This window comes from Vidua macroura, chromosome 13 (assembly GCF_024509145.1).
Source record: "Vidua macroura isolate BioBank_ID:100142 chromosome 13, ASM2450914v1, whole genome shotgun sequence".
Lineage (NCBI taxonomy): Eukaryota > Metazoa > Chordata > Aves > Passeriformes > Viduidae > Vidua > Vidua macroura.
This window is the reverse complement of record NC_071583.1, coordinates 17610235-17637423: the sequence shown is the minus strand read 5'-3', so window position 1 is coordinate 17637423 and position 27189 is coordinate 17610235. Positions and strand designations below refer to the sequence as shown.

The 27189-nt window shown below is 37.4% G+C and overlaps 3 protein-coding genes across 4 annotated transcripts in view; 1 reads left to right on the top strand and 2 right to left on the bottom strand.

The window, feature by feature from the left end:
- The window catches only part of CENPP (centromere protein P), a 113748-nt gene that overhangs the window by 12069 nt on the left and 74490 nt on the right, over window positions 1-27189 (top strand). The window lies entirely within an intron of this gene.
- Window positions 738-13202, bottom strand: OGN (osteoglycin). Its single transcript, XM_053989010.1, has 7 exons — window positions 12953-13202; window positions 12089-12341; window positions 7111-7195; window positions 4963-5121; window positions 4240-4442; window positions 3571-3666; window positions 738-3273 (listed from the first exon to the last, which is right to left on the bottom strand). Exons 2-7 carry the CDS (start codon window positions 12254-12256, stop codon window positions 3103-3105), a joined length of 882 nt encoding a protein of 293 aa, XP_053844985.1. The 5' UTR covers window positions 12257-12341; window positions 12953-13202; the 3' UTR covers window positions 738-3102.
- OMD (osteomodulin) lies at window positions 21325-26998 on the bottom strand. Its single transcript, XM_053989006.1, has 3 exons — window positions 26766-26998; window positions 23521-24476; window positions 21325-22981 (listed from the first exon to the last, which is right to left on the bottom strand). Exons 1-3 carry the CDS (start codon window positions 26996-26998, stop codon window positions 22662-22664), a joined length of 1509 nt encoding a protein of 502 aa, XP_053844981.1. The 3' UTR covers window positions 21325-22661.

Below are 27189 nucleotides of genomic sequence, written 5' to 3'. Positions count from 1 at the left end.
TTAATCTTGAAACAGAAACCTTTCTCAGGTAAGAGAATTAATAAAAGGGTTCAAAGATCAAATCTGACAATTCAAATAACTAGATTGCCAAGGGGAATGTATATTTGTAATTTAATGTTTTAGTAATTTGTGGGAAAGCAATTAGACATATGTTGTTAATATATGCATAAAACCAACTCAGAAGTCTATCCTGTTAATATTCACACTTACACAACATTAAAATGAGTCTGTAATCTTTATATTTATTTTTTTTTTCCCCTACCTGCTCTCTAGACTCCCCTGTTTCGGAGAGAAAACTGTTGAGGGGGAGTCTTGGATTTATAGCTTTTCTATTAATCTGTTTTGTTTTTTTTTTAAAGAAAATTGCCGAGGCTTCTATGTAGAAATAAAATAGTTTCTGATACTTTCCTCAGAGTGTAGTGTAAAAACACCCAAGGTAGTTTATTTTTTCTTTCCTCTTTTGGTACTTGAGAAGAAAGGGATAATGTAGAAGTGGATGAGTACTTCAAGTAATATTGAATGTTTTGAGATTAATGGCAATTCAAGGTCGATTCAAAATAGGTTTTGAAGGAGCATGTGGAGTGTTCACTTAGTATTCTGTATTTGTTACAATAAATATGTCTGTAAAATGGATTTACATCTACAAATAACCTTCTAACCTTAGTCTGCTGTGAGGCTGAACAACTGAAACATGTTGGCATGGCTGGAAGAGCAGGTTGTTGAAGCTGATACCGATAAACAAGAACAAAAATTCAAGTTTTATTGGAAATACAGAACAGAAATGAGTGATAGGAAAAAAAATAAAATGGTTTACATTCAGCTTGATACTAGTACTGGTCACAGAAATAGGAGGTGGAAATCCTCCCTACTGAAGCCTTTCTCACTTCATGTTTTGATTAACTTGCTGTGAATGGGGAAAGTAAAATAAAACACATAAGAGAACTTGGTGCCTTCATGAGACATTCAGAAGGTACAACTTGTCCACTTTGGTTTGCTCACAAAGTGTTAAGAGCATTAATTAGTGTTACTGATGATAATTAGTATGTTTCAAAAATATATACAACATCTTAATGTAGAATTAATCATGTGTTGGTAGGTTTTAGAATGTTTACATGTGTGTATATATTACAAAAAATATGTATTTATTTGTGTATACACATCTTTGGTGATATTTACTGGTACTTATTTATTTTTGGTGATTTACTGAAAAGAGTTTTAGTAGCAATGATTTGTGATGAGAATAAGATCAGAAGCTGCTGCTTATGTAACATTATTACACTTACAGCTGTGTTTTTCCATCTTAGGCATTTATCATAAGAGACGCGAGAGAATTGATGGGTTTAATTTTTTCCAGATAGAAATTTGGCTTGACATTGGAAAGTATTTTTACATGCTTTGAAGTTGTTTTTTATATTTTTCTAAAAACCTGGGAACATCAAAGTTTTATTATTTATGTAGAAAAATGAAAACAAGTATTGCTGCCGGACATGGTTTAGTTCTCAATTAAGACAATGGAATTTCCTTCTTGTTACACTAAATAACTTAAAATGGAAAATATTGGGGGTTGCTGTTTTTCTTGGGAACGGGTTCAGGGCAAAAATATGTGTTCAAAATTAAGTGGGCATCAATTCCCCATAGCACAAGCAGTAACAAATCATGGCTTAGCTAAATAAGATAAATAAAACTAATACAAAATATCTTGTAAAATCAATGTTTTAGATGTAGTGATACATCATCATGCATTTGATCCTTAACTATTTCTACTAATAAGGAATCTATACTAGCTTCAAAATTAGTACAAAGTGGATGTGGCAATAGTAACTAGCACACCTTTGCCATTCATTTGTCTGGAAGCTTTACATCTGTGGGAGGTATTGGAGGAGAGAAACTGGATGTCAGAAATCTACAGTTGTGGAATTAAAAACATTGTGCCCCTTATCAGTGATGGCCAGTTTTAGAAGAACTGAGTGTTGAGGCCTGCACGTGTCAATTTGTGTTTTTAATATGCTGCAGAGGTTCAAGTAGTTGAGTGAAATGCTTGAAGTTACCTCTGATTTCAGATAAATGATGGAATCAACTTTTCTTTGTAACTTCAAAGTCTGATTTGATTTTTCCCTAATGATCAGAAGTATTGTTGTAGAAGGGTAATTCTTTCTTTGGTCTGACATCTAGATGAAATCATACTTATTTACAGGTAAACACATGAATTCAGCTTTGCTTTTCACTATATTGCCACATTTCCTGTCAGGAGAAGCTGTGGAACCAAGGCTTGGTCTACATCATTAGTTAATAACAAAGGTATTTGAGTCTGTTATGCTGTATGTAGACTGTTTTAAAATAGGAAGCTGGGAATGCAAAAACAGCTCTTGTGAGAACAGCTCAGCAAAACAGATATATTTCACTTAAAAATACATTGTGTAAAAATAAAACATGTTATTTTCAAAGCAGAATAGCAGAAGGAAATCTAAAACATCTTTGCAAAGTTCCAGTTGCTATGTTGCTTGGTGTACTAAACCTAAATCGGAGTTATTTTCATTTACCCCAAATCAAGTTTTTAAGGAAATGTTAATGAATTTAAGCTTGGAGAAGTTCTGTTTCTAAAAATAACCTTCTCTCATCTGTATTTTCATCCAATACACTTTTGAAGGTTAACTGCAAAGATTTCACTCCAGATTAAAAGAGTGGGATTAGAATTCAGAAGTATTTTTCCTCTTTGGTTTGCTCAAAGAAAATCTTGCATTTATTTGAAAGTAAAATGTGGTGTTTGTTCTGAGTGCTGGTAAAGAATGAGAACAGGCAGTTTTGTGTGATTTTATCTAAAGAGGACGTGGTGAAATAAAAATTGAGATAATGTGTGTGCATATATATATTTTTTACACTTTCATTAACAGAAAAGATTCTGAAAGCATGAGGCACACCATAACTACTAAAGTGACTGGTTTGAAATGGCTATTTCAGAGGAGAACGGTGCAACATAGCAGAAGGTCTGGGTACGCAGGGAAAAGAGCGTTAGTAAGGGAGAGGATATGAGCTTGTAAACAGAGGAAGAAGTGATCCTTGTTAGCATGCCTGGGGCTGGCGTGTGGGGTGGCACGAGCAGTGCTAGTAGTACGTTCCCACGGGCAGCATCCTCAGGCAGGAGAAGGCGTTGACGTGCTTGGCCAGGACGATGGGGTTGCCCTCCATCCTTATCTCGTCCATCCGCGTGCGGATGTAGCGCGTGTTGTTGGACTTGCAGAACGTGTCATCCGTGATGGTGGTGATGTTGTTGTACTGCAAACCAAAACATGTTCATAAATAAATCCACACGTGCATTGTTCATAAAAGATTAGAGCTTCTTTTTGCCATTTCCTATCCCTGATGTACAGAAACAATAATAAATCCTTGCATGGGAATTAGCAGCTTCTGAACTTCTGGATGGTTGTACACATTGATATGGTAAATTGTTTTATTCAGAGGTGCAGTGGAAAACTGTAGTGGGAACTGTTTTAAAATAGAGCAAGTTTGATTGAAGTGTGTAACTTCTGGGGTGTTTCCTAAGAGAATGTTAAGGAAATCCTTTGGGATTACCTGAAGGTGAAGAATGCGCAGACTCTCCGGTAAGTTCAGGGGGACAGATTCCAGTGCGTTGTGTCCTAAGTAGAGGTAGGCCAAATTTGTGAGCTTCTGTTAAACAGAAAGAGAGGTTACTGATGCTGGGATTACTTGAGGTTAAGGAACTCATGTCTGTTACAAGACATCAGTAGTTTTTTCTGATCACATAGCCTGTAAACTGATGTAACAAAAGCCATTCTTTTGCTGTGAATGTTGAATTCTATTATATCAAGAAATTCGCAGAACAGACCTTCTATGTTTGGGAAATTTCAGTGTCAACATGTTGGTTATAAAAACTGAGACCACTATAAATTACTGTATGTATATTGTTTATTAGTATTTCTGTAGTCCTCGGAACTCTAACTGAGCCATCAATTTTTGAATATTTTTTCTTTACATGTTAAAAAAGAAAGCAAGCAGGTGAGAGATTTCATAGAAAGTTTTTTTATACATGGAGGACATGAGGGAGTGAGTGCACAAATGACTGATATTCCACAGTGCCTTAAAAGCAAAGCAAAAGCTGCTTTATCACAGTTTGTTTCTTAGAGTACAAAAAATACAGAAAAAGAATTTGGTGGCAGACTAAATAGTCTGGTTACTAATTTTGGTTACTTTGATTACCTAGATTATTGGGTTTTTCCTTACCTTGAAAGCATTTGCTTTGATTCCTCTGCTCTTGATTCTATTTTGGTTTGCATTAAATGTTGTTAGTTTGGGAGGTAGAACAGGAAGTTTTACAAGTCGATTTTCAGCAAGAGAAAGTTCTTCCAACAGCAGAAGCTTTGAAAAGGCTCCATCTTCTATTTCTTCTATCCTATTTCCACTAAAATCAATTCTTCTTAAGGTAGCTTTACACAAAAGAAAATCTAAGTATTAACTTTATAATTACATGGCATGTGAAATGTGTATGGCTGTATATGCTAGATGTTATACTGTTGGCTGCAGCATCTAAATTGTGATCTACAAATGCAAATACTATTAAAATTGACATCTGTTTTTTTTCCTGGTCTTAATTGAAAAAATAAAAAAGGGAAATACTCAAATACTCTGGATCCTTGTTTTTGTCTTAAAGTAATACTCTGGATCCTTCTTTTGGTCTTAGAGATAACATGATTTCAGATATTCAAAGAATTTGTCATGCTGTGGAGTGAGATAGCTGGCAGACCTGTCCCTAGAGCATTTGAAGGAAAAATTCTGCCTGGTCACTAAAGACTGTCTGGGATGCAGAGCTGAATTTTATTTTTAGCAATCTGCTCTTTGCCTGATTGTTTGGGAGTATTAAGATGTTTACAGGGTCCAAAATGCATGTCCATTGTGCCTTTCCATTTTGTATTCTAAAACAGAGATGGAAATTGGGGTGTCACTTACTAATGTCAGCAAAGTCTGAGGCTGCAATCCTTTTGATCTTGTTGAAGCGAGCGTAGAGATAAGCGGTTTCCTTGGGCAGGGGGGGCACGGCCTCGATGTCGATCTCCTCGCAGTACACGGAGCCGCTCAGGCACACACACAGCAGACACGTGGGCAGGTCTGCCAGCAAGGGCAGAGCACACAGTTACAGCATTACTCCACTCACTTAAGCTTGGTTACTCAAAATAGGGTTTTCTCCAGTGTCTTTTAAGATTTCCCATTGTTAGGTTTTTAAAAAGTTCTGTTTGCACCAAGTTCTGAGAAGATTTATGTTCTCAACTGTTTTGGTTTTTTTGTTCTGTTTATTGTGTGTGATTTCCCTGAGTATAATCTCTATTCTTACCTGAGCATGTGAAATGCTATTAATCAACCTGAATTCAGTTTAAATCTCTAGTTGGTGAAGAGTATGGTGAGTGTGACAACTGCAAGTTTGTGACCATTTTAAATATCACATCTGGAACCAAACCCACAAGGAGAAACACCTGGCAGTGCATGCATTTTTGGTACTGTTAAGTGCATTGGAGAATTTCTGGCAGGCCACACAATATCCTGTCTTATTCCTAGCTACTATTTTGTCTAAACCTTTTGATAAAAACTCCAGCAATTATGTTTATATTTCATATATGGTTTAGGTTGGAAGGGACATTAAAGGTTATCTCATTCCAACCCCCTTGCCACAGACAGGGACACCTTCCACTAGACCAGGTTGCTCAGAGCCCTATGCACAATATCTCTGTTGGTTTTATACTGAGATTTTTGCAGCTGTTTTATGTAGAGAGAAACTTTATGTAATGTAGTTTGAGACCTTTCTGGCTTGTCCTAGTTCTTATGGACAGGTGTAAAGTATCAGTAATTTCTGCTTTGCTCTAATCTTTTCTGCCAGCAATATTCAAATATATATCATGAATGTGGCTTTGAATCCTGTTTCATCACCACTGCTGTGTCTTGTGCTGTGTTTTCTATATTTTGAGAGTTTTGGTTGGCTTCCACCCTGCAATGCAGACAGCAGGGTCATTCCATGGGGTAGTTGTCACTACACAGCAAAACAGGAGCCTCTACAACCAGTGAGGAGTTAGAAAAGCAGCTGGTCAATACTGGGAAGCCAGCATGTAACAGTAATTCTTTTTCATACAGCAGCACTGCAGAGAATAGAATGAAGATTTTGAGTTTTAGCTTTGTGAACATCATCATTTTTACACTGCAGAGTTCTGCCCTATTTGGTGGTTTGGGTGTTTTTTTTTTTTTATTTAGTGGCTTGTTTTCTTATGTTTGTGTAGGAAATGGAAAATGTCAAACAACGTTGTCACTGTTAAAAAGGCAATAGTTTTTATGCTTTTCTGTCCAGAAGCTCTGATGTTCTTGGAGGCTTGCTCAGCTTCTGATGGGGGCTTGTTGACAGGTGCTGTTTGGCAATAATTAACCTTGAATTAGCACTTTGGTAGACACTGACAGTCCACTGGTCTTGCTGAATCGTCAGTTATTTTTGGAAGTTTATATCACAGACACACAAAATAAGTGTCTCTTTTTCTCACTGCTCTGTTTGGCAGAAAAACTTTGTCCTTTTCATGTGCAGAGAGCACTGGGGCTTGTTAGGAGAAACCTGGACAATGTACCCAGAGTCTGTAGGAAGCTTTGGAAAGTGAAGAATGTTCGTGATGTATTTTAAACATTGACCTCACTGATCATCAGATGTAAACTTTGAGAATAGCCAATTGTTCAAATAAATCTGTTGAAATAATTTAAGCACATAGTATTTCATCATCACTTGGTTAAACTGTGGAACTTACTGGGGGATGTATTTTGTTTTTCTTCGTTGTCTTGTCTAACTTATTTAACTTGGGTACAGCTCAATGGCAAATATGACTGGACAAGTCTGTGGAGATGCTTACAAAGCTGTGCTTTGTGTATTCAGAGTTTCCCTGAGGATCCTTTAAATTTTTCAGCCTGCTCCATCAGAAGTTGCAAGGTTTTCCATAGGAGATATGAAAGTATTCATAAACTAAAAGATTAATTCTGTAGCCTTTTTATCCTTTGCACTTTAGATTTGTATGTTAAAATACAGTCTTTTCAATGGCTTAGACATGACAATATTCATATCAGTTAACTTACTTGTGTCCTTTGTTGGTGGGACATCGAGTTGGCTGTCATCTCTTTGCAGCATTAGGGAAGTGTCAAGAGAAACATTTGTTCCATCCTTTGTGAGAGAACAATTGTTATTTTAAAATACAAACCTCAGACAAAAAGCCACAGAGCATTACATGCATTTGAAATAACATCTTTTAAAGTGAGCTTCCTACAATATACCTACCAATGACACTTAATTTTTAAAATGCTTTTATAGGTTGGCTGACTGATGTATTGTTACTTTTACATGTGAACTATTCACTTTAAAAGGCAAGAAGGGAAGGTGCTGCCAGTGCTTCTTAGAAAACTGAAGTTCTTCAGGAAAGGAGAGTAGACACAAAATAGAAATAGAAAATACAGTCTATATGGTGGGAAGGAATATCTAACTGGTGGTGTGGCAGGCACATTCTTTTCTCTCTCAGAATTTTTTCATAGAGGAGCACAGAGGAAAGAAAGAGAAAACAATTTCTATTTCTGCTCCTTGTTTTTCCCATGTGGAATGTGTTTGGAGAATTGTTTACCTGGGGTGATTGCTTGATGGGATTCTGGTGAGGATTGTTTGAGCCTGGTGGCCAATCCAATCCACCTGTGTCTGGGCTCTCAGAGAGGTTCACGAGTTGTGAGAGTTAGATATGGTAGTTAGAAAAAGTAAGTATGTAGTTTTAGTATCTCCTTTAAATAGTATATCAAGGTATTATAGTTATAATAAAGAAATCATTCAGCCTTCTGAACTGGAGTCAGACATCAGCATTTCTTTCCACCAGGTTCACCTGCATTTACAATAGGTGGGTATTTACAAACAGTTTTGACAATCAGGATTTTGCATATAATGCAAAACTAAATAGGATTCTTGTGAGTATAAGTTGTATTTTGTTGCTGTACCCAAATAATCTCAGTAAAATGACTGAGATGTCCTTGCATTTAAAGTTATTCATAATTCCTCCTGGAGATAGTCATTGCATCTTTTCAATTGCAGGACAACTTAGTTTATAAACACATTCCTTGCAGGTATTAGCTGAAATTGAGTAATTTGTTTCCATGATCTGTATGTTAGTCTGTTTTAAGGTGTGGGCTGCTCACAGAAAGGACCTCTTCACACAGAATCACCAGGTTGGAAGAGACCTTCAAGATCGAGTCCAGCCCTAACACTTCAACTATACCCTGGCACCCAGTGCCACATCCAATCTTTTTTAAACACATCCAGGGATGGTGACTCCAGCACCTCCCCAGGCAGACCATTCCAGAACTTTATCACCCTTTCTGTAAAAAACCTTTTGCTAACATCCAACCTAAATTTCTCTTGGTGCAGCCTAAGGCTGTGTCCTCTGGTTCTGTCAGTGCTGCCTGGAGAAAGAGCCCAACCCCACCTGAGCACAGCCACCTTTCAGGGAGTTGTCGAGTGATAAGGTCACCCCTGAGTCTCCTTTTCTCCAGGCTGAACACCCCCAGCTCCCCCAGCTGCTCCTCACAGGGTTTGTGTTCCCAGCCCCTCTCCAGCCTCGCTGTCTCCTCTGGAGGTGCTCGAGTGTGTCAATGTCCTTCCCAAACTGAGGGCCCAGAGCTGGGCACGGCACTCCAGGTGTGCCCTCACCAGTGCCCAGTACAGGGGCAGAATGAGCTCCCTGCTCCTGCTGGCCTCACCATTCCCGATCCAGGCCAGGAGCCATTGGCTTTCTTGGCCAGCAGGGCACACTGCTGGCTCATGTTCAGCTGGCTGTCAACCAGTGCCCCCAGGTCCCTTTGTGCCTGGGCACTGCCCAGCCACACCGTCCCCAGCCTGTAACACTGCAGGGGTTATTGTGGCCTCTTGTGATGCAAGGAACAGCAGTCAGGTTTTCATTGGAAGGAGTGCTCTGTGGAAGAGCTGCTTGCACACTGAGAGTGCTGACAAATTAACCCTTTTTAGTTTTCTTAATCCCCCCCACGCTCCCCTCCTTCAGGCACAGAGGTGGTTCATCTGCAAGTGCAGTGTGCAGGTAAGAGCTTTCAAGCTCCTTCTGATACTGTGTTTTATTTGGTATTTAGTTGCTTGTGTATACTTGACTGTGGGAATTTTTTTATTCTGCAAAACAAACCCCTCAGGCTTGACATAAAGCCTGAGAAACAAGTATCTTGGCCAGCCTCTGTCATTTTGACCCCATTTTAGCCTGTGAATCATCTGTCCCTTGGCTCTCCACTGTGTCTGCCTCTTCAGGCTCTGGCTCTGGTTTGGGCTAGCTTGGTTTGTCCTAGTGAAGTTTTTGGGTTGTCACTTAAGAAGTTAAAGGTTCTCAGTAGGATTCTGGCAGCAGTTTGGCCAGAATGCTGGGTAGAGGGCAGCTGGGGGTGTCAGCTTACCAGCTACACTCCAGCAAACCTCCCAGAAGCTTTCTGCAGAAGTTAGCTCACAAAGATAGGTTCATTAGGCACGTGAGGACATGGACCTTGAAGTATCTGTGCTAGTAGAGACTTCTGAGTACGTGGACTGCTCATGGAACAAGTGGAGTTGTATGGCTGCAGCTGGTTTGGCTCCTGAGGGACATTTAATAACATTTGCTGGCACAGCTTATCTGTCCCAGGTGAAGGTTTCTAGCACAGTCTCCTACTTGAACCATCAAAGTAGTCTTTGGTGGGCCTTCTTAGCAGAATAAAATGTACTGCTAATATCTGCCAGTGGGAAATGTCATTAAAATTATACCTGGTAATTTGCAGAATACCATTAAATTCCTAAAATTAAAAAATATTTGCTGATCAGCCATAAAAATTCCTCACTATGGAGTATCAGTGCAGAAGATTGTTTGGATTATAACCACAAGTTCATTACTTGCATATGTAAGGAATGCACTGAAGGAATATTGGCCTACTCACGTACTTAAATTCCACCTGCCTATTCCACTTTACTGCACAGACACATTAACACTTTACATCTAAATACTCTAACCATCTTCAAATTTCTGCAAAATAATTTATTCATCTTATAATACAAAGGTCTGGTAGTTTATATTCAATGATATGAGTTAGTCCAGATGTGAGACAGCATCTAATTGAGTGGTTCTGTTCTCTTGTGGAAATTAAGATTTTGTGTTTTAAATTGCGAAAATTTTATTCAAGACTGGTGTGGCTGTGGTTTCAAATAATCACAGTAATAAATTTCTTCTGATGTTTTTAGTAAAAGTCTAATGGTGTGTTCAAGCATACAGTAAGGAGTTAAATTTGTATGCAAGACAGATTTCTGACTGGGCATGCTTGAGGAAACATTTGGCATGCATTTCAGTTCCAGTTAACACTTGGAATATTTGGGGAGTAAAATTGGTGCAATAACTGAATAGGAGATCTGTTTGTGCACCCCATGATGTAAACTGGGAACACTGGCACTTGTGTCAATGTAGTTGTTGCACATAAGGAACTCATTAATTATTTTGCAATGAAAACATGTCAATAGAGACCTGATCTGATGGAAATAATGACTGACTACATTCCTAGAATTATCCTAAGCAGAAGTGTTGGCCTTCGGAAGACCTCCAGCTTACAGCAATGCCAGGAGGACTTTGATTTGTCTATGGCACATCTGTTGGAACCATTTCCATGAAGGTATACTCCTTGTTCCTTTACTGAAGCAGCAGCAATCTTCTGCAAGCAACTTATTGATTAGTGTCATCTGATGCTGTGCCTGGTTGGTTAAAATTAACAGGTTTCGTATTTTTTAAAGACTTGCTTCAGAGTGGATTGTCACCAGTTAGTTAGGAGTCATTTATATAGTCCTGTTTTCATGGGTTTACGAAAACGTGTTACTTCATCACTGTGGCAGGTGTCAGATTTAAAAATACCTAAGACATTTATTTGCTATAAATATGTAGTTGATAGTTTTAATCAACAGTGGAGAGCTGTAATTTAAGTAGATTTGAGAAATAGAAAAAAGGTATACAAAAGGGATTTTTCTGTATTTGGGCTGCAATTTTTTGCTTACTATCTTTTGCTGTTTTATTTTTCTTGCTTATCAGGCTTAAGTTATTGTCACAAGTACAGTTAATATTAATGAAAACCTCCTTGAGCTTTTCATACTGGGCTGTTACCACTTGGTTTGGATCTGTGGTATTTTCCTTGGCAACTACTCTTGGGACAATTGCTGCTGTTTTTTCTCCCTGAGCAGTGTTGTATCTCCTTCTCTACTGGTGTGTACTGGTTGGGTCTGAATGGGGATGTGACGTTTGTAACTGTCCCTGGCAGCTGAGGTTGTGGCACTTCACTTAATTCTCCCACGGCTTTGTGTCTTCTGCTGTTGTATTGAAATTCAGAGGCAGGAATGTGAAGCACCCAACAAAAACATTCTGTTTGGAGCTGCTGGTGAGTGCCCTGAGATGTAGGGGATATTCTCTTTATTAAGCCCCTCAAAGTGTTAATGCATAAGTGACTCCTCCAGCACTGGACATTCTATAGAAGTTCAGGACTGCTGAACTGTTGAGCTGTAAAAAACCCAAACCACCCACCTCTGAAAAACTGAGGCAAGAAACTTGATTGTTTGGCAGGTCAAAAGAGGAACTGTGGTTTATACTGGCAGATTATGTTCAATAAAAAGGGGGGGTTCCAATTATTACTTTGATAGTTAAAAAAATCACCGTCCCTTGTTCTTAAGCAAACTCACTGAGTTAATACAACATAGTTAAAACTGTTGAGCTAATAATTAATATATCCGGTTCTTGAAACTCTTATGATTGCAGGCACGTAAGAACAGCAGAGTTAAAATGATGCTTTAGCCTTATTTGTGCAAGCCTGCCTTCTGTGGCTTACTCAGACTGTAGCAAGGGTAATTTTTTTTTTTTTTTGTGGTTTTAGTTTGAGTGGCTTTCCCTATGTCTGAACTTGTTGTATGTTTCCCTGTTATTTTAGGACTTGTCCATAAAACTCGCATGCATGCACATAACACCTTTTTCATATAATGCTTGTTTTAGTTAAAAATATTAAAGGGAAAATATAAATAAAATACCTTTCTTATATCCTTGGATTGCATTTCATAATCTTGTTGGGTGAGGCTTCCCATGGCAACATCTGTATCATACTCATAAAACTGGAGTGATTCTTGCTGTAGAGGTGGTGCTGGATTAACCAAAGGTACAAACACAAACAAAAAAAAAGTAGCCTGCAAAGTCTCCATTCTTGCCCAGAACAATGTATGTGGTTTTCAGTGAGCTGGTGAAGATCTGCTCGTGCCTGGACTCTGAAGAACACTTTCTTTGGGACTGGAAATGAAAATGCAATCCATCAAAACAATATTTAAAGCCTAGAGTGCTTGTTGGCAGTGATTTCTAACACATAAGGAACATGGAACAACTTTTAACTCTTGGTATCCTTTAATTAGACTCTATAAAACCTATTCTTAACATGAGAAGAAACTGGGAAATAATAAACATTTTATAACAAATAAGGAAAATATTCTCTTAATTGCATTTGTTTGTTTCCCAGTTTGTTATCTTTGTTAAAAGCAAGACAATTTTGTTACTATTAAATATTTGATATATATATATAGATTAACTAATTAAAATATGTGAGGTTCAAATGCATTTTGCTTTATTGTCAAAATAAGGGTTTTCAAACCTAAATGCTCTATAACAAAAGCCTCCCATTGTCTTTTACTTTACAAGAGAAGATAACTTAATACCCTCAGAATATTATACAGGTTGGGCACTTTACAGGCAGGAAAGGGGAAGAGGCTGCAACATGATCTTTGAAACATTACAAATATGCATGCACTATTTTAAAAAATAAATCTTTGCACAGCATTTTTCTCCTCTTTATTGTAGTTTTATTTAAGCTCTAAGTTAATCTACTTTTAGGAAAAAAGTCCACCTACCTTTTTAGCAGATTCCAAGCTCTTCACTGAAAAACCAGATATCCTTATCTATAATTACTCTTTTGTTGGTGTACTTTAGGTTCAAGTTATGCATTACATCCAGATTGTTGAACTGAATACTCTCTCAAAGTTTGACAGTCTGAAAAGTGCTTTCCATGGGGTAAAAATGCTTTGCCAGCATTCTGTCCCAGAGTGAGAGGTAATATCCTGGAGCAGGGGGTTGTACTCTGCATAACATTTGCAAATGCTAAGCCTGTCTAGCTCATCCTACTTTTGGTGTTCCTTGTTCAAATGGCAGCTTTCTGCTTTGTGGTGATTTGCTCTTTATGTCTGCTAAGGCTTTTTCTGTAAATTAAATATTAATTGTGCAAACTGGAGGTCTCTAATAAGGCATGTGTTTTCCATTTTGTGCAATGCTTCAGCCTAGAGACAAAGCAGCTGCTTTCTGAGACAGAGGTAGAGCCAAAACACACGTCTGTTGTATTAGTCACATTTTGTGAATAGTAAAATGTTTTATTACAAGTTGTGTATGTTTAGGGAAATTTTACCTATCTATGAAATGGAAACTTATCAGTCTGAGGAGTTCTGGAAAAACATTTTTTGGAATTTCTTGTGTGGTGTGTTGAGATTTTTAGACAATCAATGTCTAAATCCTTCATTAATTGACTTATTAGACAGTTTATTGAAAAATGGGTTTCACAGAAAATACTTTCTTTGAATAAAGTTCTGTTTCAGTTTTACAGATAACTCAGTGAACACTGTCCAGGTGTAGAATTTCCATCTGAACTATGAGCAGCAGTCTTCTGGATTTGTAATGCATTTCTTCCTCCCCCATCCTTTTCCTCATTATGAATTTTTGGCAGTCAGCACAAATGGGAGACAGACAGACCAACTTTGAAAGTTTATAGAGTAACTTTCTCAAGTCTTTAAAAAGTATGTAGCAATAAAATATAGTGGGAATATATCCAGATTTACATTTCTGTCATTTCTCTTTTATTGTTATACCTTTTTTCTTTTCTTTTTTCTAGAGTAATACTGATGATAAATGGTGGACCTTTTGCTTAAGTTTTCTTTTAAATGTTGCCTTGTTTAGCAGCCAAATGTCTGTAGGAAATCTGCAGAGTGGCTACAGCCAGCTGCTGTCTAAAGTCTTTCTGGGTTTATAATACCACCAGTTTCTGAACTCATTTGGATTTTATAAAAATGTTTGTAGCTTAGTTCATATGCAAATTTAACAATGTGATAGTTTGGACTTGAAGCTTGCTCTAGGATAATGCTGTGATGATGAATTGGAGATGTGAGGGAAGAGGCTCAGTAATAATGGAAATTGGGCCATTGGAATGAATCCCATTGGATGCTACTCTGCTGGAGCAATGACTCCAGGAGTTTGGAATTGGTTAAGCTGCAGTGTCAGTACCATCTTAGCATCCCTCCTGCCTTTGTGCATGTCTGGGAAGTAATGACACAGCTCTGCTTTGTACTTACCCTTTCCAGCTGCCACCCATCTGCCAAACATCCATGTTAGGATTTCCTCTGTCTCTGAGGCATCCAAATGTTTCCAGTGCTTGAATGTAATCAAAGGATAACTATTCTAAGGGGGAAAAAAAAAACAAAACAAGTATTTGAATGCTTACTATGAAAAACATAGTAAGTATTTTATATCTTGCTTTGAAAGCAAGATATAAAATATTAAATATATTTATTATAGTGTTATGATAATTTATTTTTTAAGTACTGAAATCCTAAATTTCACAGTTACATAGACTGTCTTAGGAATAGCTTTATCTTTTCCTTACATATGACAGCTTTTTAAAATGGGGGAAAGCTACTAGATAAATGAGGCCTTGAAAATGTAGGAAGTCTTCATTCAAGGAAACACTTTGTTTTGATCTGCAAGAGAAGAGGGTCTGGATTTTTAGACAACTTCAGGAACAGCTTCTGCACAAAACGTGAAAAGTCTGTGTTCATCAGGGTCACAAGATTTTGGTTCTGTGCTTATCACAAAAAGGTTGTTGTATGTGTACTCACTGCAATAGAGGCACTTCTCAGAAGCTCATGAATACTTCCTTACAAATACATTCAAAGAGGGAGATGTTAAGTAGTTTATTTGGCATGATGCCATCAAGGAGTAGCTCACAGTGCCAAATAAAGTAGTAACCTTATCCCATAGTTTGTCAGCATTGTCATGAAAGAAGAAAATGTGTCAGCAAATAATGTCAGATAGAACCAGTTTTTATCTGAACATGTACCAGATGCTCAGATTAGCACAAGGATGGAGTTGGTATGGGTGACTGCAAACAAGGAAGGGGAGTATTGCTTCCTTCAACTGCTTTATTCCTGCTCAGAGTGACTAGAAATAACCACAATCTCCAAATCATGCGAGATGAAATATGTGGTTCATATGCATTGGCTGTAGGGGAGCTCACAGAAAACACCCTGACAAGCAGAGAGTGCTTTTCTAGTGCTTGGAAATTGGATGTATAAGTGTCTATTGCTTGGACTCTGGTTACAAGGATCGATGTACTTGGAAGGTGGTTTCTTTCCTGGAAACCTAAGCCTGCTGTGTGATTAACTCATTGAGCTCCAGTTTTTGAAGAGGACCTTAGTAATGTGTCCATGGTGTGGTTTTTTATTTTCCCCATGATATCTCATTTGCTCTGACTGATTTCCCCACAAAATGCTTACAGCTGGACTGTTAGGCATTTTAAAAGGTTATTTTTCCTAATTTTGTTGACATGGAATTATGGCTTAAATTTGAACAGTAGTAATTTCCCTGTCATTTTGTAAGGATATAAAGTGTAGCTGAAGGTGTAAATGAACCACAAGATTTCTTTTCTTGTAGTGGCTAGAACCCAAGCCAGATTAATGGGATTGAATTCTGGTCTCTGGATTCTGCTGTCAGGAAAACTTAGCTTTAGTTGAAAAGGGTAGCATACAGAATAGGTGTAAAATTTGTTCTCCAAGGTTTTCTTCTGTCATGTTAGACAACAAATAATAGGAGAGAAAAAGTGAGAAGCTGGATGGGTGTGGATGGCAGAGGTAGAAAAAACATAGGAGAGCAAGACAGAAATGAGGGTAACTATTTTTTTTTACTAAATCTTCAGCATCTGGGAAGTAATCTAGTATTTAGTTTATATGTCAATACAGAGTGGGGTAAACTTTCATCTGTGCAAGACAGGCTGGAAATGACTTCTCTAAGGTGCCTGTGGGAATTAAAGGGGGCAGGAGCTGGCACTGCTTATATAAAGACTTGAGGTTGTGCAATGGGAGGCAGAACACTGGAAAAAGAAAATGAGGGAGGAAAAAACATAGGGCCTTACCTCTGGGGTGCAGGGGTTAATGAGGCTATGAGGCAGCACTAGGGAGAGTCCCATAAAGTTGCTCCAAGATACTCCTTATGAAATAAACCAAAGCTGAGATTCTTTTCAATCACTCAGGTTTGTTCTGTGTTTAGACAGAGGAAGTGTATTTTGCAGCTGCTTAAAGACCTTGGCTTTCATCTTGTATCACAATCTCTAAAGGATGATATTGGCAACTTCTGCCATTTCTGTTTTACTATTTATAAGTGTTCTTGAGAAAAAGTACTATGGATTATTGCTCAGCTGACCTGTGCTTATGGTGAGTGCTGGGAATCCCTTATACAGAATGTTCACAGTCAGTGTCTTCTCTTGGCCAGACATCTGTGTAGGAAAAAATGTGATTTGGACAAATTAGGAAAGCTTTTAAAGATTCTTGGGTATTTATAGACCTGGGCACAATGCTGGATTTTCTTTTGTGTGTGATATTTCTGCTTCATGTGGAAGGCAACATGTTGGAGGTTCCGTGGCATAACTTGTGCGGAGTGTGATTTAAACACCTCACAATGTTGACAGCTGTTCTGGATTGCAGTAATTATAATAGAAGAGGTTTTATGGAGGAAAAGACAGTTATTGCACCAGCCTGATAACATGTACATAATAATCTGCAAGCAGTGAGAGATTGACTGTTAAAGAGGGCAAAAGCATTAAGTGATGTTAGAACTGAAATCGATGGTTCTATTTTTATTTTCTCCTTTTTTAACCTAAAAGAAATAACATTTTGGAATGGTTTTCTACACAAGTTTTATTTTCTAACACACAGGCCTTTTCTTTTGATATTTATATGGAATTAGTTCTACTCTCTAAAACTACTTTTAACTCTTTGCTGCATATATGTATGATATGAAACTTCTCAGACCCCTTCATTCCCTTCTGCTTTTTGTTAAGGTCCTGATAGGTGCTTTAAGGCAGTTTAGTGCCAGTAATGATGATGGAGTTGCATTTATTCTGGGAACTAAAAGTATCACGGAGGAGGGAGCAATCTCCTGGTTTCTTTGCTGGTTTGAGAACTGAAGGTGGTGCTATAGAAGAGTCATTGTGTAAAGCAAACTCAGTTCAAACTCAGCATCCTTGAGGGATGGAGGAGTGTTCAGAGGTAGTATTAAATGTAAAACAAATGTCATCATGTCCTAGAGAAAACATAGAACATTTTTCAAGATTCAGAATCACTAAAGAAGTACCTGAAATGAAATAGTTATGCATAAATACCTCCAGATTTTTATGAAAAGTTGCAACTATTTGCAAGGCTCAGTGAATTAAATTAGTTTAGGTCACTGTTAGGGCCACCAGCTGCAAAACGAAGACAGCTGAAAAATGACCAAGTGATTGTATGAACATCCTTCCATATGTTTCTGATTTATAATCAGAATTTTTTAAGGCTGAAGACATTACCTTTATTTCTTGCATTTCTGGAAAAGTAAAAAAATTATCAGTTATGGTCTTAAAAATGAATAAAGCACATTGCAAAAATCATGCATAATATTAAACAGAAATCAAACTATGGTTAATAAATACAAATGATAACCAGAGTAACAGTGCTGTATATTTACCCAGACCCCTGTTGAACATATGTTCTCCTGAGCTTTGCTATGTGACATCAGTTATATCCTGAAACAAAAGCCAACCTACTGCAATTTATTACAATTTCTTAGAATTCCTTCCAGAATTGGCATTACTTCCTTATGACAATACCATCATTTGTTGAGAGCTGTTACTATGTCCACAGGGACATTTGAGCCAGGGCTCCAAGAATCATTGGCCTTATCCATATTTTACTTCAGTGTTCCAGGCATCTGTTCCTTATGTTGTTCATAGCATCTGCTTTACTCTCTGTGTTCGTGGCTCATCTTCACATTTATCTGTTTTCCTTGTGTTCTGCTTTTAGAATAGGGGAATTGATTTTCTTTTTTCTCTGTAGATGATGAATTAATGCAACAAATTACAAGGTTGTATTTCTATTTATTTTCCTTTTAAATTAATTAGGTTGTTAGAAATATAAATTTTGGGCAAAACAGTTAAAACATTAAAAATGTTTGTATTTGTGGAATTCCATAAGTTGCAGTAGTGTATACACAAATTGGCTTATAGCTGAGTAGTTCACACTCTTGCAGCAGTACTGGAAAATGATAGTGAAATCTCTTCAATGTGTACTTTTTTGGTTAAAAATATAGTATATTCCCCTTTCCTGCTTTTCAGGTAGGAAATGCCTATGCTTAATAGCTCACAATGATCAGGTTGGGTAACAAAGAAGAAAATGGATTTGTAATGTAACAGTGAAATGTGAATGTGTTAAACTAAGTCAGAAAACACGAACTGCAAAACATCTGTTTTCTATAAAGGAGCTTCTGTCCTCATCACATAACTTTTATTATCAGAGTAATAAACTGAAGCAAACTGTAAAAAATATTTATCGGGAAAAAGCAAAATATATTCCCACCTTTTTTGGGCTAAAGAAAGAAATATAAAGAGTTGGATTAAAATACTTTTATTTCTCTTTCTTTTGATTTCTATAATAACGTCTGGTGGTTGGCACTTTACCTGAATTGCTCATGGAGATGCAGAGTTAAAACTCAGATCAAGCTTTGTTTCTGTGTTTTCTGACTGTGCTGTAAACAAACTCATTAAGCTATTTCATTGTTAGATTTTGCTGTTACTGATGAAATAAATAGCATGTAAGTAAGTACCAGAGCAAAAATGAAGCAAGTATCTTTTACACTGTCTCAAGGCAGTGGCAGTGAGGAGCAGTACTGGCACATTACCATGGTTCAGGATCGTGACAACATAGAACTGGTGTGGAATTAATAATAAAGGTTAGTGTACCATGTCCTGTGTCCAGCAATGCCCATGAACAGATGCTTTGGGAAGACAGAGAATAGAACAATGATGTATGATCCTTGTCTCTATCCTGTCTTCAAATGTTCTTCCATTCTCCAGCTATTTTCAGCTCAGCACTTTTGTACCTACTGTGTTTCATTTAACAACCTTTAATGGATCTCTTCCAAGGAACTCAATTACTGTTTGTGTCTTTTCTCAATGCCATGTCTAAAATTGCTGCTGCATCCACTGTATCCTCGGGTACACAGGACACATGAGCTTCATTTGATGGCTCCTTCCCTTGTACTGGAGCAGATCCCCAGACCCTTGCTGTCAATGCAACTCATAATTTTGTGTGTATCTTCTGTATCCCCCTCAGCCATCTCTTTGCTGAGCCCTAGTGCATTCCATGTTGTTGATATAGAAGCCAGGCCTTACCTTGGGTGACCTTGCTCTAATCCTTTTCCAATCATGCCCTGTGTAATTACACCAGCTACCTGAGGCTTTGGAAATCAATACTGCATTTAATGTCTGGGTGAGCCACAGATTTATGGCAGTGTCTTGATGTCTCTTGTTTTCCATTTGTCTCTAGTTACTCTCTACATTTGAGTTTCCTTTTTGTGACTCCTGGGCGCTGAGCCAGTATTTTCACTGAGCTGTTGCTACTGAAGCACTTCTGAGTCTCGCTCCCTGAGTGATGTTGGTGAGGTCACCCTTCATTAGTTTTAATGTGGAACTAAGATCATCATTTCCACGGACATCACTTCTCATTTAACTGTGATGAGCTCCACTGGCTGTTTTAGCATCCTGAGGACTTTTGCAGCCATTCTCCAGCAACGCTTAGCACTCATTGTTGGCATCTCACTTCTCAGCCTGGTTTGTTTATCTCTTGCTAGCATTTTAAAGGGAATAAATTCCAGCACAGGCTCTCTGCTAAGTTCCCACCAGTGGGATCCCCTCCACAGCAAGAACTGACCATTTATTCTTAGGCCGTTTCTCATAATTTATTTGATTTTAATTTGTGATGTTGCCTTTTAATCTGTGGCAACTTAATTTCCTTAAAAACCTTTAGGAATTTTTGTAGGCTGTTTGGACCAGGATCTCTCTTTTCCACGTCCTTCATGATTCCCTCAGAGAACTCCAAGATACTTGGAAGGCAAAAACATCATGACTTTTACAGACAGCATCCCCTGTGTTACCAGAGCAAATTTCACTCAGTTTGATTCCATTAATCCAGTACTTTATTATAAATCTCATTTCTCTGAGGCTACCAGGTCTTTAGTTCTCTGGCCACTGTAAAAGACTTTCTGGAATAAGTGTCCTATGTGCTACAGATTATATGATAATATTAATTGAAAGAAAACTGAGTTATAATAGTTCTGCTTGTAATACAAATTTCATGTTCCACCTGAATGAGTCAAGTGTAGTAAGACAGCTCTGAAATTTTCAATAATTTCCAGTCTGACTTTGAGAAATATATATAATATCAATATTTTGACTTCTACTTTAAAACTAAAGCTAAGCTTTGTTTAATAAATGTCTTTAAAAAGCAGAAAGTTTGTGATAAAAGATGTAATATTCATATTACAGCAGGATAGTGTTCTTTTATTTTTAAAGCTGAGCAAGCCTTTCAAAAAATCCTCTTATTTTAGATTTGCATTTTGTGCACCATTCACTTAAAATCTGAAATAGCTGAAAGGTTAATATACTACATGTATATATTAATAAAGGAATAAAGTTATAGATATATCTAAATTCTTATATATAGTGTGCATAAGTGATATTGAGTACTTAAGGAATGAATACATGCATGTGTTCCTTTTTCAGAAACCCAGAGGTGTTTGAGGGTGATAAACATTAATAATTTTTTTTTTTTTAAAGCGGACATTCTGTAGTGCTGTGAATTTGTAAGGTGACCATAAAATAGTTTGCTATGAATACTGGATCTGCTCAAAATGCAAATAAGAAAAAGAGGAAGGAGAGAGGAGCAGATTTCTCGAGTTAGTTGGCTGAAGATCCACAAGTTAATAACAATAGAATAAATTTTGTACCCACAAATTCTTACAACTAGTTGTCCTTAAAGTCTATCTATATTCTTAAAGATTATATTCATAGCCTTACAATAAATCTTTCTCTTAAAAAGAAGTAATTAAGTATTTTCATTTTCTTAATATTTCAGATTATACATCAGAAACCATAAATACTAATATCGGCCTAAAAAAAAAAAACCTGAAATTCTAAGAGAAAAAATGAAGCCTGCCTAGCTTTTCAAATTCTAATAGAAATCTGATTACATTGTACTTTTAAGTGTAGGACAACTAAAAAGACTACATAAAATTATGCAAAGTTGGTAGTATGATGTATGGATCTATCACTTGCAAAAATTTAATTTTGCTGTTGAAAACAGGGATTTTTTTCCTCACAGCTAGTAAAGCTCTATCACGGAAAAAGTGCTGAAAAATAAAGAAGTGATAAAAAAAGGCAATATGGTGCTCTATAGTGTTATCTTCCCCTGTAGTTATCTGGATCTGTTTCTAGGCATAAGATATAAAAAATTTGCATAGCTCAAAGTTTTCTTCAGGTTACTTAAAGCAATGTTGATTGTACTTTGAAGCAGAATACAGCTAATTGGTATTAGCTGTGCAGAGGGATAAATTAATAGTTTAAAAAACCTGCAATGCTTTTCATTGTACCTGTCCTACTTGATGAATAATTCTAAATGCAAAGATTATATTACATTTCTTTGTGTCTTCTAAAATAACATGGGCTGAAGCATAGGGAAAATATAAATGCTAATGGTTCAGTTGTGTTAATGCACATGCTTTTCTCTAGATCCCAGCAGCTTGGTGAAAGATTGTTTATTGCCTGTGTTAGTAATAAGCTGAAATCCCCTTTGAAAGATTGTGATAATTAAAGGACAACCAAAGAAGTGAGTATTATAATACAGCTTGTCAGGACACTTGAAACATAATATCGGGAAGGTTTGAAGCTCCATATTTGTGATGTCCTTGTCCAGTTTGAAACTGGAAGAAGAAATATCTGTATTTCTGAGAGATGTGGAGGAACCTTGTGGAATTATTTTGTAATCTCAGTCTCTTGTCCTGTTCTCTAGAGCGTCTCCTTGCTACTGCTGTCAGCAGTAGTATGTAGAGCTGGATGGATTTTTGGCCTTAGTCACTTGTTCCTATTGAATTATGGCACTGATTTGTATTTTAGTTATTTTGCAATTGGATCACTTTAGAACAGAGAAGCTTTTCAAGTCAATTTTCTTTCACTTTGGTTGCTCACCCAAAGGTGAGCCCATCATCAACCCAGGTTATGTGTCAGACCTTTATCTAATGCTCAGGAGAGTTCTCTTTGTTCCTAGTGTTGTTTTTTACTACACCAATAATAGGACATTTACCTACTTTAAACTCTTATCTCTACTTTATAGATGCATCTTGAATATCCCAAATTGCCCAGTTGTTCTAGAATAGATATGAATAACTCAGACTAATGAGAAATTTCCATATATACTTATTAACTTATTAATGATTACTTCAGTGATAGTAAGGATGAAAATAGCTGTCTTCTGCTTCATGATCTTCTTCGGTTTCTTGATTGAGTGTTTCATGATTGTCTTCTGCTTCCTGGAATTCCTCTGGTGTTAGAAACCGCCGGAACACCGGTGTTCTGAGCTGACTTGGCCTGCTGACAGTGACATTTTGCTCTCCATAGTAAATGGTTCTGATGAGAGGGAAGCAGAAGAAGGCATAGGTGCTGATGGGGCTTGTGAGCTTGTTCTGGTCCACTCGTATGTAGGTTAACTGCTTGATGTTCAGTGGGTCCAGAGTTGGACACATCACAGTAACATTGATGTCTGTAAGAGAGTAAAAAATATTAATTAAAATGCAGAAAGTGGTTGTGTTTTAGACCTGTTGCAAAAGTGAAACTTAGGTTTAGAAATTTAAAATGGAAAATGTTTTTCTGGTGCATGGTAATACAGCCCTTCTCTATGTTTTAAATCAGTTTTGTAACTGACAATGGTACCAGTTTGGGGGCTTGCAAAATACAAGGTTGTGAGGTAAGGGATTTGTAATTACTGTTTTATGAGAATAAAATATTTTCGTAATTCCTTTTCTCTGTATGTTTTTATCAGTTGCTAAATCAGAAGCAATTTTCAAAAAATTTTAGCTGTTACATGAAAAACTGGTATTAACTTTTACAAAGAACTGTGAATTAGAGAAAAGCTTCAAAAATTAAATCTTCTCTAATTTGAAATTGGTCTCAAGTAACTGAGGATGTGTTTATATTGCATTCCAAAGACTACAGGATGATATTCTCCCCACACTCCTCCCACAACCAGTGCCAAAATCCTCTAAGTTTATTGCTTTTTAAAAAGTTTAACCATCAACCTACTTTCAATTTCGTTGCCTTCAATGTACAAATGCTGCAAACTTCTTGGAATATAGAACACTTGTTTCAATTTGTTATGTCCAAGATTAAGTTCTAGAAGGTTGGGTAGATTAAAGGTGTTGTGTGGAATGTCCTGCAGGTTATTGTGGGACATTCTTAGAGCAACGATGTGAGGAAGTCTGTGGAAATAGGTTTCTGGAATATGAGAAATGGAGTTATTTTCAAGAGAAAGATGCCGAAGTGATGGTGGCAGGTCAGGAGGCATTGTCTGTAATTTGTTGTTGCATAAGTTGAGCTGCATTAAATTTTTCATGTTTGAGAAGGGTCTTTCTTTGAATACTGAGTCATCAAGTAAGTTACTGCAAAGGTCAAGCGTGGTCATGTTGGGCAAGCCTTCCAATGCATTTCCAGGTAACCGGGAAATTTTATTGAAACCAAGGAGAAGTCTCTCTAGAGAGCTGGGCAGAGGGAATGGAAATTCTTCTAATTCATTGTGTTGTAAATGAAGTTGCACTAAGTGTGAAAGTTTAGCAAAAACACCATGGTCAATCATATGGAATTTAATATTGTTGTAGCTGAGGTTAATTTCCCTTATGAAGGTAACATTAGTGAATGGTCCTGCAGGCACAGCTTCAATGTTGTTGTTTTGCAGATAAAGTTGTTGAACGTGACTGGGGATGTTTGGTATTGTCTTGAGTTTCCGGTGATCGCAGTACATGGATAAGGGAAAAGCTGGTGGACAAAAGCATTCTTTGGCACACTCAACTGGAAAAGGAAAACGAGGAACTTCAGCTTGGGCATTCGGGTTAAAATAGTATGGAAGTTGATGATCTGGCTCCCCACCGTATTCATCCTCAAAATCATAGTCTTCATACTGACAAAAGACCAAAGCAGCCCAAAGGAGGTGAAGGACCAATAGGTGGCTCAGAATCCCCATATTTAAATTGATATGTTGTGACCTGTTGATGAGAGGAAACATTAAGTTTTAGATAGTTATAAAGTAAATAGCACAGAAGTTTTAGAGTAGCAGCAATATATAATGAAGTAGAATAATGCCTTTTTTTGGCAACACTGTCTGTGACATTACTAGGAAACCCAAGTTTTGATTTATACCTTCCATGTAAAAAACAAATTTACTGTCCTTGAAGTAAACAGAGGTTTTCTGGTCTGACTTCAGGCAAGGAACAACTGTCCATCTGTACTGTGCTTGGTACTGAAGGGTACCATAACAGTATTGTTTCTATAAAAGGAACATTGAAATAGATTACTTGGAAATATTGTATGTTAAGTAAAACAGAAATTTACGTGGCTTTGCAAATTGTATGTTCTGTGGCATTTTGTGCTGTTTTTTTATTTTCCACAAAACATGACTGACTTAGTACTGGTATTAAGGATGATGTGATTTTTCTGTTCCCATCATTTATTTAAAGCCAGTACAATTCAACCATCGTGCATTGCACATGGTATAAAATCTTTAGTGGTAAGTTTACTTTGTAGTCTTCTTCTGCTTCTGTAATCATATGTTCCTTATAGATGTGAATTAATTTACCTTCCAAATACCCTTCTGAGGTGAAATCCTGATGCTGTGAAAGGCAAATCATTTTGTAGGTCAAATTTCTGATGCTCAAAGCCAGTCTAACTTTTAGATTAGTTTATGCAGTCAAAGGAACCTTGCTTATTTGGCAGAATAAGAGTTGTGAATCATGTCAAGCTGTTCAATTTAAGCAGCAATGTTACATTGCAGGTCAAACCACAGGAGTCATGGAAAAATTTAAGAGACTTTGCTCAGTATACCCTGAAGCAGAGAGAGAAAAACAGTTATTCTTTTTTTTTTTTTTTTTTTTAATATATGTTTTGTACCCAAGGGACTCTTTGTCAATATTTGTTTACTGAACACTCGCAGTAACAAAGGAGGTGAGACAAGTAGTCATTTCTGGTGATTCCTAGCAGTGATTACCTAATGTGTGATGTATTCTATGAACTGAACAGGAAAGAGAGAATTCTAAGAAGAAAAGTAGTAACAAACTATTGGAATTTGATGCATCCTTGCAATCGTGCTGTGTGACACAGCCTGTGTGTGCCAGTGGCTGGGTGTCAATGTGGTATTGCCTAAGCTGCATATCTAACTTTGCATTTGAATGCAGTCGAGTTTCCTAACTGATGCAAACCTTAAAACTAGGTTTGACTGGAGTTAGGAACTCCTCTCTGGGTAGGTCCTTTGCAAAGCCAGGGACTCCATATCCCTGCAGCACTGTGGGATGTTCGAGGTAATTAAGCAATTAGCAGTGACATAGAGCAGCCTTGCACCACAGTGCTGCATAAATGCACTGTGCTGGGTTGAGAAGGAATTCTGCACTTCAGGAGGAATTCACTGGGTTTCACATTTCAGGCCGTGTCTATCAGAATATCTTCTAATCAGTCCAGTTGGTGTCTATCTAAAATCTGTTTCTAACTCCCATGACTGCCTTCTGGTTTTGTGGAACAAATCCCAGTCTGTCCCCCTTGCCTATTTCATGCTCTTTGTTTCCTTTTGATTCTTCCCTCTTCAGCTGCAGTCCAGAACTTGAGCTTCACCTTCTGGTTCTGTTCTCCCAGCACTTCTACTCCATGTCACAAAACTTCCAGTTAATAATTTTTGTTCTTGGTGCCACAATTGTCCTTAGAAACCAGAAGGGACAACTCAGGTAAGTCTTCTCACTTTGAGGAATCAGGCCATTGTGGGATTGATCTACTTGCCATGTGGACAATGTGAAGAGAGCGCCCATCATGTCCGATGAAATGATAAATAAGAAGTAATATGTGCCAAAGTCTCTCCTACAGGTTTAATGGAGAGGGAGGAGCTGGTTTTAGGGAGACATTTTGATACTTTGGCTGTAGCTGAGTATCTTTCTGGTAGAATAGTAACTGTCCTGCCAGGCTTGCAGGTTTTGTCTCAAAACACTGAGACACTGACACCTCTTCATGAAATATTTCTAAGAATTTAACTAGCTTTAAAACACTCATGCCAGGCGAAACTTGATAACAGGAAATGCAGGTCAAATGCACACAATATGATAGAACACATAATTACAAAGTTGAATAACAATAGAAAATATTAGAAGCTTGATTCTTTACCATCTGTAATCAAGTCAGAGCTCAGTAATTCTATTTGCAAGCAGTTTAATTGCTGAAAGCTAAATATTATATAACATGCATGAATCACTCTTCACTGAAAAATAACACAATCAGTTCATTTTATTCCTGCTTACCAAGAAAACTTACTCTTTGGAAGTCTGAGAAGTTCAAGTTGTGGAGGGCAGCAAGTTCTTGTGCTGGTGCAATCATCTAAGACATAGCCTACCCCAGCTGGAGGAACAAAAGGTCTCTCTAAGCCATATTTTGTGGTAAGGAGCCTTGTGGGAAGGCAACATGAAATAACAGCCTTGTGGCCCCTCTTCTGATTTGCCAGTAAAATTTTAAAAACTGCTTTGTGCCACATCATCACTTGCTGTAGATGCTGTGTCATAAGGCTGTGAAGCAATTTCTCCTTTTGTTCAAATCCCTTCAATATAATTGGCAGGATTCTTTCAGTTACCAACTCCCATTTGAAAAAAAAAAAAAAGAGAATAAGGCTTCAAAAATTATTACAGAGGTTATTAGTTCATTGTGTGGGTTCAGCTGCAGTGATTCAGT